Here is a 13,292-nt window from a genome sequence, read left to right on the forward strand (position 1 = left end):
GTCTGGGATGTGCTCCATACAAAGGTGATTTTTAAAAGCAAATTACTATTAATTTGCAGCAGCCAAACTACAAGGCTGCATGCTTGGAAAACATCCATAAGATGATTTTCTATTTTCACTGGTTGTCTATTTGTTGCTGAGCTTTAAAGTCCTCTCCTTCTGAATTAATTTAACCTGGATATATGAAGAATTATGCATGTATTTGGAGTAGTAGACGAAACTGTTTGATATACTTTTTTAAAGAGGGATATTTTTTTTGTATTGTGATCCTAAACTATGAAACATCTTCTGATAATTCGTGCTCTAAGATCTATTCACCACTGAATATGCAATGGACTCTTTCATAACATATGTGATACACATAACACCTCCATTTGGGACATATATAAGTATAGTTTTCATAAGGGAGGTCTATATACCTGTTTCCTCCTGAATACATTGAATAAGGACAAGAATAAAAACCTTCTCGATGGGGCACATTGCAAAAAAATAAATAAATTATAGGGATAGCCAAGAGCAGTGGAAATTGTGTTGTAATAGAAGTGGGAAATCCTGACTATCAGTTTTGGTGTTTTGGTTCTCAGCCAGATCCTCTGCTTAAATTCAGCCAAGGTATATTCAAAGCTGAAATTGCATATTGCTAGAAGAGGATGACCATACTATGCCAAATCAACAATAATTTTCTTCTTAGGGAAGAGTTTGGCATTGTATGGTAAGAGGATTCCAGCTACAAACTCAGAATATACAGAATAGTGTCAGTCCCTTGAATGCTTTCATTTGGTCCCAATTTTTTTCTACCCCCCTAAAAAGGTAAGGTTACTGCTTTCTTTTTAGATTACTAATTTCCAGGTATTTCCAAGAAGGCTGCAATATTCTTAGCACTGTGGGGGTCCTTAGTGCTCTCTGACTTGGTTGTTTTCATTTAGACATTTTATTACCCAGCTAGGTAACCAGTACTAGAAGGGAATAGAGTTTGCAAATAGATATGGCTTAAAGACTGCATTTCATACAGTATAAATTATTTCAGGCTTTTCTCATAACTTTTCATTATTATCTATTTAAGTCTGCAGTATGTGATATATTTTCTTATGACTGGTGTTGAACTGTAAATAAATAAACTCTAAACACTAAATGTTGTTCTAAATGGATCTTAGTTCCTTTCTTCTGCTTTCCGCACAGATGTAGCTCTGTGTATGTTGTTAATCACTTACTCTGTGTTGTATTTCTCTTTTAGCTTTATCAGAGACTTGAAATCAACAGGTAATCAATGTACAATATAAATAACTATTATTTCTTTTTCTTCCTTGAAGCCAACTATGCTATCTGTCCCAAATCCCTGAATTATAGCTATGAAATTAGCTCTTGTCAACCTACTTGCCGATCACTGAGTGAACCTGATATTACCTGCAATATCAAATTTGTCCCAGTTGATGGCTGTACATGTGAACCTGGAACTTACATGGATGATTCTGAAATATGTGTGCCTGCTAACAAATGTCCCTGCTATTACAAAGGAGCAGCCATGCTCCCTGGTGAAGTTTACCATGAGTTTGGTGTTGCATGGTAAGAGGATTTAAGTTACAAACTAAGCTTGGTTATCAAGAATAGATTGAATAGCGTCAGTCTAGAACGTTTTCATTTGGTCCAGAGTATTTTTGCTATAAGGATATAATGGCACTGCTTAAAATCATAAAGGGCAGAGTTTGGAAGAACTAAGATTTATTACATTTACAAGGTTATCCGCAAATGTTAAATACTTAATCTTATATCTAGATTATGTTAGGTACTTTGCCTTCGAAAAGATATTTTTAGGGTAGAATTGATAATTTGCAGCTTCTCAACTAAAAAAAAAAATAGCTTTAGGAATTCTCAGATAATCCGGACACAATAATCATTCCCATTTCTTTTACTCAGCACTTGTAACCAAGGAAAATTAAACTGCTACGGTGATGGAGAATCCAAGCAAAGTAAGGAATACAGAGACATTACCCGCATGCACATTTCTTGGTCCATCTTTCCATTTAAATTGAACCAGCCTAGTTAAAATTTATTTATTTATTTTATTTATTTATTTATTTATTTATTTATTTATTTATTTATTTATTTATTTATTTATTTATTTATTATTTAGATTTATATACCGCCCTTCTCCCGAAGGACTCAGGGCGGTGTACAGCCAATTTTAAAACAATACAATATACAATTTTAAAACAACAAATTAAAAGAACATATTCTATAATGGCCGAAAAATTTAAAAACCGTCAAATTTGACCCAGTAAAACAGAATAACCAATTTAAAATTATTAAAATTCAAAAAATTCAAAATTTAAAAACTAAGAATTAAGAATTAAGCCAGTCCCGCTTGGATGAACAAGTACGTTTTCAATTCACGGCGAAAGGTCCGAAGGTCAGGTAATTGATGCAAACCAGGGGGAAGTTCGTTCCAGAGGGTAGGTGCTCCAACAGAGAAGGCCCTTCCTCTGGGGGCCGCCAGCCGGCATTGCTTGGTGGACGGCACCCTGAGAAGACCCTCTCTGTGTGAGCGTACGGGTCGGTGGGAGGCATAGGGTAACAGCAGGCGGTCCCGTAAGTACCCGGGCCCTAAGCCATGGAGCGCTTTAAAGGTGGTAACCAACACCTTGAAGCGCACCCGAAAGACCACAGGTAGCCAGTGCAAACTGCGCAGGAGCGGTGTTACCCGGGAGCAACGTGTGGCTCCCTCAATCACCCGCGCAGCTGCATTCTGGACTAACTGAAGCCTCCGAGTGCACTTCAGGGGTAGCCCCATGTAGAGAGCATTGCAATAATCCAGACGAGAAGTGACCAGAGCGTGAGTGACCGTGCATAAGGCATCCCGGTCAAGAAAGGGGCACAACTGGCGAACCAGGCGAATAAAATAGCAGTATGTAACAAAGATAATCCAGAAACAAACAAGCATTTTAATATTTTCTATGATCCTGAGCATGATGACTGGAAGTAAGTTCCATTGCACAAAATGGATCTTATGCCTAGATAAATACACACAGCTTAAACTACAAATGTATATTTTAGTGAGAACCATTTATCTTGTAGATGGGTTGACAAAGAAGGTAATTATTGCTTGGACCCAAATTGTGTTTAATGCTTAAATTATATTAGAGATTTCAACATATTTAAAAATGATATAAACAGTAAGCAAATTGAAGGAATTTTCCTTTTTTCATTAGAAAGTTGGGTATGGAAAAATATAATGTTTGAGAGAAGTGAAGATGTATAATTCAGAGGTTGGTCATGTCCTTGTTAGAAATATTTATTGGCTGTAAATTGCATACAAAACTAAATGCTGGTTTTCTTGCAAATATTTGGAAAAATTACAGGCAGAATATATTCACTTTGGGATATATTTTGCTAATGAATCGGACTCAGATTTTCCTTCCTTCCTTCCTCAATAACTCAATAACAAAATTAGAGACTCAATAACAACTGAAAGTTGAACAGACTTCAATGCAAATGAATAAAGTTAGTTCCAAAGACCTTACACATCTTTTGCCCAGTTCTTTTAACTCATGATATCTATATCTATCTCTTCATGTGATATATCAACTTTTTCTCTCTTCTGGATAGAATGTACCCCTCCAATGACTTACTTTGACTGCACAAATGCCACCACTGACAGCAAAGGGGCCGGATGTCAGAAAAGCTGTCAGACTCTTGATAGCCATTGTGTAAGTATTGAGGCCCTATCTGATTACAAATCGGAAAACAGTTCCCTATACAATGAAGGCATGAATTAATCTTAGACAAGTCATTCTTCCCCAGTCTTACCTTGCCCAATTCCTTCAAAATCGTATTGTTCCATCTTCTTCAGTGTCTTTCATTATTCAGAAACATACTATTACCATCTCAAATACACATATACAGATAGAAGAATTTCTGGGTATGGACCGGAGTTATTAATTCAGGTGGTCATTCCCTACTGGCAATTCTAGCTGAATTGACACCACCATTGTGTTTAAATTGAGCCAACCTTATTTAACCTGGACTGAAAAAGCAAATTATTTGACTACTTGTTTGCTCTCTCCTGAGTCATATTTTCTTCTTGATGCTTACAGTACAATTCAAAGTGTGTCTCCGGTTGCATATGTCCAGACGGGCTAGTGTCAGATGAGAAAGGTGGTTGTATTCCTGTGGAAGAGTGCCCATGTATTCACAATGAGGCCACATATCGGCCTGGGGAAAAGATCAAAGTTGACTGTAACACTTGGTAAGTATTTGCTAGGAAACAGAATACTTTTTGTGAGATATACATTCCTAAAGTAAAATGGCCATATTGTCCTTGGGAGGGAAACCTGGCTGTAGCAAATTGGCTGTAGCAAATTTTCCTAGACTCTCTTCATAAATAACAAGGAAAAGAAAACCTATTGATTCAGAACAAATCTGAAAATGTTGTCCTTCTTTTTCTAAAGTACAGAATAGCAACTTTCAAATATAATTCAATTTTCTTTAAAAAGTACTTTACATTAAAATTCAATTCCTTTGCTTTTTTACTTTTATAGTTTCTTAATTTCTTAGATGAAATTATGGCATTTACAATACTGTTTCAATTTTTTTTCTTTCCTATCCCATATCCTTGCCTCTTCACACTTAATCTATAACTACGTTCATGAGATAATTATTTAGCTGAACTCTACACAACTAAAATATATTGTAATGCATGAACACTATACACAAAATTGCTTTTATGGGTGCAAATAGGAGAATTATTCTTGAAATGCATTTTCCCTCTTCTTATTTTAGTATATGTAAGAACAGGATATGGAAATGTACCATGGAGACATGCCTATCAACCTGTGCTGTTTATGGTGATGGACATTATATCACCTTTGATGACAAGCGTTATATTTTCAATGGGCAATGTGAATATACACTCTTGCAGGTATCAAGCATTGCTTTCTTGTTTTCACTGGAGAAACTGTCTGGATCTAATACAGAAGGCATTTTTTTGTCTAATTTTTTCCCCTTCTTTCTTAGGATTATTGTGGCCAGAACAGTTCCACCCAGGGGTCATTCCGAATCATCAGTGAAAATATTCCTTGTGGCACCACTGGCACCACTTGTTCTAAATCTATTAAAGTGTTCTTCAAAGTGAGTAACATTGCTGCAGCGTTGATGATGTACCATTAACTCCCTGATGTCCTCCACACACCAAAAAAAAATCTTCCAGAATAGAATAGAATAGAATAGAATAGAATAGAATAGAATAGAATAGAATAGAATAGAATAGAATAGAATAGAATTTTTATTGGTTAAGTGTGATTGGACACACAAGGAATCTGTCATGGTGCATATGCTCTCAGTGTACCTAAAAGAAAAGATATGTTATCAAGAATCATAAGGTACAACACTTAATGATAGTCATAGGGTACAAATAAGCGATCAGGAAACAATCAATATCAATATAAATCATAAGAATACAAGCAACAAAATTACAGTCATACAGTCTGTATGGAAGGAGATGGGTGATGGGAACGATGAGAAATAACTTCTTTAATGAAAGAGGATAGTATAGTCAGCTCCTTCATGCAACTACTTTCATTGAGCATATGGAGTATTGCATTTGGGATACTGATATAGTCATACCCTCTGTTCATGTCAAATTGAAAATGTAGGCAAACAAAGAGAGAATGGTAAACTGGTTAAATTCTTTTGCGAAATTAAAAACAATACATCAAATAGCCTATTGAAGATGTACAATACTAGACTTCCCTAGAAATGCTGTTCGCATTTCAACATTTTAAAGACACTGAAGATGTAGTTAGGAAACTAGTTAATGCAAATAGGAATTCATTTAAGGCACTAGAATAATAGATTGAATGAACTGCCTTGAGGAACAAGAGAAAGAGCTGCTAGGACACAATGCTCAGATAACCTGTGTTCTGGATAGGACTATAACTTGAGAAAGTGACTCATACAAGACCTTCCTTGTTTTCATGGACACGAAAACAGATTCAGACTTAGAAGTTTTTGTTTCTGCAACCTTAATAATACAAATAGTTTAGCCTGCATGAGTTGATTTCCTAGTCTGGTCTAGCTCAAAGACTCTACCATTGCTGTACCTATCCCCCCAGAAACCACTTCTGTAGAGTCCGATGTTGTTCTTCCCTATTCTATATATTGTTTTTATTAACTGGATGATGCAGATGATATTTATTTAAGGAAATGTTCAGCTTTTGTCTACCCTATTGGCTAATAAAATTGCTGTCGTACATATTTTTTGATAAATAACTCAAAAGGTGGCTTCGGAAAATTGTCATGGTTCTCTATTATTTGTTCAACTCTTCCAGAACTATGAACTGATACTTACCGAAGAGCAGTATAAAGTGGTAAAAAGAGAGAATGGAGGTCAGATACCATATAGAATTCATCAAATGGGCATCTACTTGATGATTGAGATTCAGAAAGAACTAATTGTCTTATGGGACAAAGGAACAACTGTATTTATCAAACTTGGTGCAGAATTCAAGGTGAGATATAATTTAAAAGTCAGACACATTGTCTGTTCATTTATTGCAGAATCTATCAAACAGTTTGATAAGGCTGCCTCACTGGCACATGATTTTGAGTGTCTCTCTATCAACAAAATAATATAATTAAAAACATTGCAACAACAGCAAAGATATACTCACCAAACAAAATCCAACAGCAACAAACCAGGCTCACCCCTTGCCTAAATGATGCTAGGGTCCCTTGGAATCATTCTGGCAAACGGTGCACAAATAAAATATCAAATCTTGAGGCAAGGAGTGTGTTCCACAGGGCGGGTCCTACAACGGAGAATACATGTTTCATGGGTCCCATTAGATGGCATTCTTAATAGAAAAGACTTGGAGCACATCTTGTGGGAGAAAGCAGAGATAACTGGAAACAAAACAAATATTAAAAGCCAATAAAACAATGAACAATAAATATTATTAAGAATATTTATTGTATAAATATACAGTTTAAAAGATGAGGAGGAGGGGCCTTCTCTTAGCCACCTTCAGCGTGATATATCCCCATTAGGCCCCAAAGCTAACTGGCAGAATAAATCTGCAGTAGTCTTTTTGATCCTAAATTAATACTTCTCATAAATGAAATGAAACAAAACTTTTTCCTTCCTTCCTTCCTTCCTTCCTTCCTTCCTTCCTTCCTTCCTTCCTTCCTTTTTTCTTCTTCTTTCTTTTTCTTTTTCTTTCCTTCCTTTCTCTCCCTCCCTCCCTTCCTCTGTTGATTTCTTTGGTAGTTCAGTTATAAGTAATAATTTTTAGCAACATAATTCAGTTTAAATTATGAACATGATACAAAATCAGTAGTAAATGTCTCAAAATGTAACATAAAGCCACGCGCAAGTTCTATTCTTTTATTGAAAGGGTTAAAATAATGTAGGAATAATAGGAATATTAAAGGAACCTTTCCTATTATCAATTAACTTTAGAGTTGGTGGTATGTTAATTAATTAAACTGAAAAATCAAGCATTAAGTGTGTTGCGCATTCTCTAGAATTCCATTAATTTGTATGCTCCTCTCTTCAGGGTGAGGTCTGTGGACTGTGTGGGAACTATGATGGAAATGGAGTTAATGACTTTACAACTCGGAGTCGATCTGTAGTAGGTGACGTACTGGAGTTTGGAAACAGTTGGAAGGTATCACCCACATGCCCCGATGCCAAATGTGTCAAGGATCCTTGCTCCAAGAATCCTTATAGGAAAGCTTGGTCTCAGAAGAAGTGCAGCATCATCAACAGTGAAGTCTTTGCTGCCTGCCACTCTCAGGTACACCAAACTCTCAGAGCAGATTTTTCAAAGGAGATCATTCTTTCAAGTGACAATCACCTGCCTGTCTGTCTGTGTACTTCCCTACCTCCCTACCTCCCTACCTATCAGTTGTCCTGAATTACAACCTTTCATTTAATGATGGTTTGAAGTTACGATGTCCTCAGAAAAAGTTCCTTATGACATGTCTTGAAAGTTACAGCCTGACACACGACTCCAGAGGTCAAATTATCACAATTTGGGCACTTGGCAACTAGCTCGCGTGTATGATGGTTGCAGCATTTTGTGGTCATCTTCCCAACCAGCTTCCCACAAAGCAAAATCAGTTGGGGGAGCCAGATTCACATAATGACCATATGATTCATTTAACAGCCGCATCATTTGCTTAAAAAACTGGTTAAAATGTTCATAAAATTGGGACAGATCACGTGATGACTCGCTTAATGACCACGTCCCTTAGCAAATGGATTTTAGTCACCTTTATTCAATGTTTTGCCAAATGTTTGAAAGAATTGTCACTAGAAGATCAAAAGACGTAGTGTCTGTTTCATTTCTTCGTAGGTGGAACCAACTAAATACTATGAAGCCTGTGTGACTGATGCCTGTGCTTGTGACACTGGGGGAGACTGTGAATGTTTCTGTACAGCTGTAGCTGCATATGCTAAAGTATGTAGTGATCATGGAGTATGTGTATCATGGAGAACACCATCGATTTGCCGTGAGTATCATATATGATAGCATGGACAATGGCAATCCAAAGCTGGGAAGTGAAGTATCAACTTGGAGATTGTATCAGCCCCATGGTATGACTCATACCATGCCTTATTACAAAGTGCAATGAAGGAAACATCTAGATATTTCTGCAACTATTAATATTTATTAAATCAACAACAGGCCAACCTGTGATACGAAACAGAAGTCTGACTCTTCATGCTAGATGAGGGGTGGGGAACAATGGCCCTTTTATGACTTGTAGACTTCAACTCCCAGAATTCCTGAGCCAGCCATGTTGGCTCAGAATTCTGGGAGTCGAAGTCCACAAGTCATAAAGGGGTCATCATTCCCCATGTCTATGCTAGATAGACATTACTTCAATCATTTGAATCAACTTAGGGTATTATTTCATCTCATTCCTATGTGGTTATCTTCCAATCATTAAAATGCAGGCATTAAAAATGTGATTATTTTCATAGTGACATAAGCTGGAGTATTTCTCAAGAACTGAGGTGTTTGGTTCTTCATGGTTTTCTCTTGGTTCCCTTAGCCATGTTTTGTGACTATTACAATAACGAAGATGAATGTGAATGGCACTACAAACCTTGTGGAGCCCCATGCATGAAGACCTGTAGGAATCCAAGTGGGAGGTGTGCTTATCATTTACCTGGCTTGGAAGGTGAGAAGATGTTTCTTATCATATGTATACCAGCTAGTGTTATAACGTGCTATTTTATTATTTATTTATTTATTTATTTATTTATTTCAACAAGCATGTATTTTATGATAGATACAAGTGCAATCATAATTATAAACACATGTAAAGGGTATAAATAAAAGAAAACCTTAAGACAAGGATGGTAGGCACACTGGTGTGCTTATGCATGCCCCTTACAGACCTCTTAGGAATGGGGTGAGGTCTACAGTAGACAGTCTAAAGTTAAAGTTTTGGGGATTTGGGGAAGAAACCACAGAGTAAGATAGTGCATTCCAGGCGTTGACAACTCTGTTACTGAAGTCGTATTTTCTGCAGTCTAGTTTGGATCAGTTTACCATGAGTTTGTATCTATTGTGTGCTCTTGTATTGTTTTGGTTGAAGCTGAAGTATTCATTGGCTGGTAAGACATTGTAGCAGATGATTTTATGTACTATGCTTAGATCAGACCGAAGACGATGAAGTTCTAAGTTGTCTAAGCCCAAAATTTCGAGTCTGGTGGCATAAGGTATTTTAGTTGGGTAATATCTTATACGAGCATAATAATTATTTATAGCATAGTAGGTCAAAGTTATCACTCTATAAATAGAATAGAATAGAATTTTATTGGCCAAGTGTGATTGGACACACAAGGAATTTGTCTTGGTGCATATGCTCTCAGTGTACATAAAAGAAAAGATACGTTCATCAAGGTACAACATTTACAACACAATTGATGGTCAATATATCAATATATAAGGATTGCCAGCAACAAAGTTACAGTCATACAGTCGTAAGTGGAAAGAGATTGGTGTCTATTATGTTTCTGTCTTTGGCTTCAAATAAATTGTAGTTCATCTTTCTTAGACCCTCCCAAGGCATGGGGCTAGAAGTCTACTATCAGATTTAATAATTCACCTACTTTAATAGTTGTGAGTTTGAACTGGATGGGTGTGCAAAGCTGAATAGAGTGTTCACCTTTTCTTTCTGCATCTTTTATTTCAATATTAATCTTTTCTACCTCAAGTTGCAGATTGAGGTGGTTGATAAAAAGGCAAGACACCAGTATTTCATCCATCTTTTTAATTCTTGGTAATGATCAGGAATATTAGGACTGTGAATAGAATAGAATAGAATAGAATAGAATAGAATAGAATAGAATAGAATAGAATAGAATTTTTATTGGCCAAGTGTGATTGGACACACAAGGAATTTGTCTTGGTGCATATGCTCTCAGTGTACATAAAAGAAAAGATAAGTTCATCAAGGTACAACACTTACAACACTTAATGATAGTCATAGGGTACAATTTAACACTTAATGATACAACACTTAATGATAAGCATAGGGTACAAATAAGCAATCAGGAACAATCAATATCAATATCAATATAAATCATAAGAATTACCAGCAACAAAGTTACAGTCATACAGTCATAAGTGGAAAGAGATTGGTGATGGGAACGATGAGAAGATTAATAGTAGTGCAGATTTAGTAAATAGTTTGACAATGTTGAGGGAATTATTTGTTTAGCAGAAGAGGAGAATTTCAGAAAGGGTAATTGGCAAAAAGAAAAAGGGGGCCTCCATATATCATTTGGAAGAATTTGATCATTAAACTGATCAAAGCTATAAAATACATATACCAGAGAATGGTACCAATGGGGGGGAGACAACAAATTCTAAATTAGAACTATTGTGGAGAGTTAGACCAATAGGGCTATGAAGGTGCACAAATGCGCACACACAAGTAAATTGGAAAAAAAAATAGCAGTTACCTTCAAAGTAAAAGCAATGCAATTATATTGCATGCATGGCATACACTTATTTATAATTGATTTCTAATTTTCAACTGACCTCATGAGGGCCAGACAGGGACGGCTAAAGGGCCAGATATGGACCATAAAATGCCCAGGACTATATTAGAATAGAATAGAATAGAATTTATTGGCCAAGTGTGATTGGACACACAAGGAATTTGTCTTGGTGCATATGCTCTCAGTGTACATAAAAGAAAAGATACGTTCATCAAGGTACAACATTTACAACACAATTGATGATCAATATATCAATATAAATCATAAAGATTGCCAGCAACAAGTTATAGTCATACAGTCATAAGTGGAAAGAGATTGGTGATGGGAACTATGAAACGATTAATAGTAGTGCAGATTCAGTAAATAGTCTGACAGTGTTGAGGGAATTATTTGTTTAGCAGAGTGATGGCCTTCGGGAAAAAACTGTTCTTGTGTCTAGTTGTTCTGGTGTGCAGTGCTCTATAGCGTCGTTTTGAGGGTAGGAGTTGAAACAGTTTATGTCCAGGATGCGAGGGATCTGCAAATATTTTCACGGCCCTCTTCTTGATTCGTGCAGTATACAGGTCCTCAATGGAAGGCAAGTTGGTAGCAATTATTTTTCTGCAGTTCTAATTATCCTCTGAAGTCTGTGTTTTTCTTGTTGGGTTGCAGAACCGAACCAGACAGTTATAGAGGTGCAAATGACAGACTCAATAATTCCTCTGTAGAATTGGATCAGCAGCTCCTTGGGCAGTTTGAGCTTACTGAGTTGGCGCAGAAAGAACATTCTTTGTTGTCCTTTTTAATGATGTTTTGATATTAGCTGTCCATTTGAGATCTTGCGATATGATAGAACCCAGAAATTTGAAGGTTTCTACTGTTGATACTGTGTTGTCAAGTATTGTGAGAGGTGGAAGTATGGAAGGGTTTTTCCTAAAGTCTACCACCATTTCTACGGTTTTGAGTGTGTTCAGTTCCAGATTGTTTTGGTTGCACCACAAGGCTAGTCGTTCGACCTCTCGTCTATATGCGGATTCGTCATTGTCTCGAATGAGACCAATCACTGTTGTGTCATCTGCGAACTTCAGTAGCTTAACAAATGGATCATTGGAGATGCAGTCATTGGTATACAGAGAGAAGAGAAGTGGGGAGAGCACACAGCCTTGGGGGGGCCCTGTGCTAATTGTACAGGTATTTGATGTGATCTTGCTTAGCTTCACCTGCTGCTTCCTGTTTGTTAGGAAGCTTGTGATCCACTTACAAGTCTGTTCCGGTACCTGTAGCTGGTTTAGCTTAGTTAGAAGAATGTCTGGAATGATGGTATTGAATGCTGAACTAAAGTCTACAAAAAGGACCCTTGCATAGGTCTTTGGAGACTCAAGATGTTGTAGGATGTAATATTAAGAGATATTATTCAGTTTATCTTTTATAATGGGACAATCTAGCAATTTTAAAGTAATATAGAACATATTAAAAGACTAGTTTGTGGAATCTTGGTCTTGGAATTGATCCAAAGTAGCCTAAATGCTAATTGTGAATCATCACTTTGTCTGAATTCAATATCATCCAGGTTATTTTTTTTTCTTTGCCCTTTATCCTTTCCCTCCACTTAGGCTGCTATCCACATTGCCCAGGAGATAAACCTTATTTCAGCGAGGAAGAGATGAAATGTGTTAGCGTTTGCGGCTGTTATGATGCTAAGGGTACTTATCATCAGTTAGGAGAAACCTTTACTACTGGAGAGGTGTGTCAATCATGGTGAGTAATAATAAATACTACAAGCCTTGTTACAGTGGGTATATTCAGAACACATGTTGCAGTGACTCCAAACGACCCTGTTCATTTTCATATACTTACAATAATGTGTTAATTCATTGTATGATTGATTGATTATGTGATATCAAGGCATTGGTGACTCTTAGTGACCACATAGATAGATTTTTTTTCAATGATGAAAACTGCTAGGTGGGCAGGAGCTGGAACAAGTAATGGGAGCTCACTCCTTTGCACGGCACTGAGATCTCAAACCTGGGTGCTTTTTAGAGAACCAAAATGTTGAAGTTATTATTATACCCTTTCTTTCAGTTGCTAGAGAACCGTATTTAGTGTAACACCTATGATATTCATCAGAGATGTTAAATGTTGCTATTTGAGACATATGCAAGCAAAGCTATTCAGTGGAATTTAATAGGAAATATACTGGAACGTGTTTTTAATGAATCATATGTCACTGTTTTTTCTTACAGTAAATGTACCAACGAAGGCATTATTAGCTGTGAACATGATACTAAAGGTAACT

The 13,292-nt window shown here is 36.6% G+C and overlaps 1 protein-coding gene across 1 annotated transcript in view; it reads left to right on the forward strand.

Annotated features, from left to right (window-relative positions):
• Window positions 1–13,292, forward strand: part of LOC131185244 (mucin-5B-like) — a 72,428-nt gene that overhangs the window by 25,823 nt on the left and 33,313 nt on the right. Inside the window, exons 17-28 of the mRNA XM_058157604.1 lie at window positions 1,311–1,563; window positions 1,915–1,967; window positions 3,604–3,704; window positions 4,092–4,243; window positions 4,777–4,915; window positions 5,011–5,124; window positions 6,324–6,503; window positions 7,551–7,790; window positions 8,352–8,508; window positions 9,055–9,183; window positions 12,607–12,751; window positions 13,240–13,286. Of these exons, the coding sequence (XP_058013587.1) occupies window positions 1,311–1,563; window positions 1,915–1,967; window positions 3,604–3,704; window positions 4,092–4,243; window positions 4,777–4,915; window positions 5,011–5,124; window positions 6,324–6,503; window positions 7,551–7,790; window positions 8,352–8,508; window positions 9,055–9,183; window positions 12,607–12,751; window positions 13,240–13,286 (1,710 nt within the window). The remainder of the gene's footprint in view (window positions 1–1,310; window positions 1,564–1,914; window positions 1,968–3,603; window positions 3,705–4,091; window positions 4,244–4,776; window positions 4,916–5,010; window positions 5,125–6,323; window positions 6,504–7,550; window positions 7,791–8,351; window positions 8,509–9,054; window positions 9,184–12,606; window positions 12,752–13,239; window positions 13,287–13,292) is intronic.

This window comes from Ahaetulla prasina, chromosome 1 (assembly GCF_028640845.1).
Source record: "Ahaetulla prasina isolate Xishuangbanna chromosome 1, ASM2864084v1, whole genome shotgun sequence".
NCBI classification, from domain to species: Eukaryota; Metazoa; Chordata; class Lepidosauria; order Squamata; family Colubridae; genus Ahaetulla; species Ahaetulla prasina.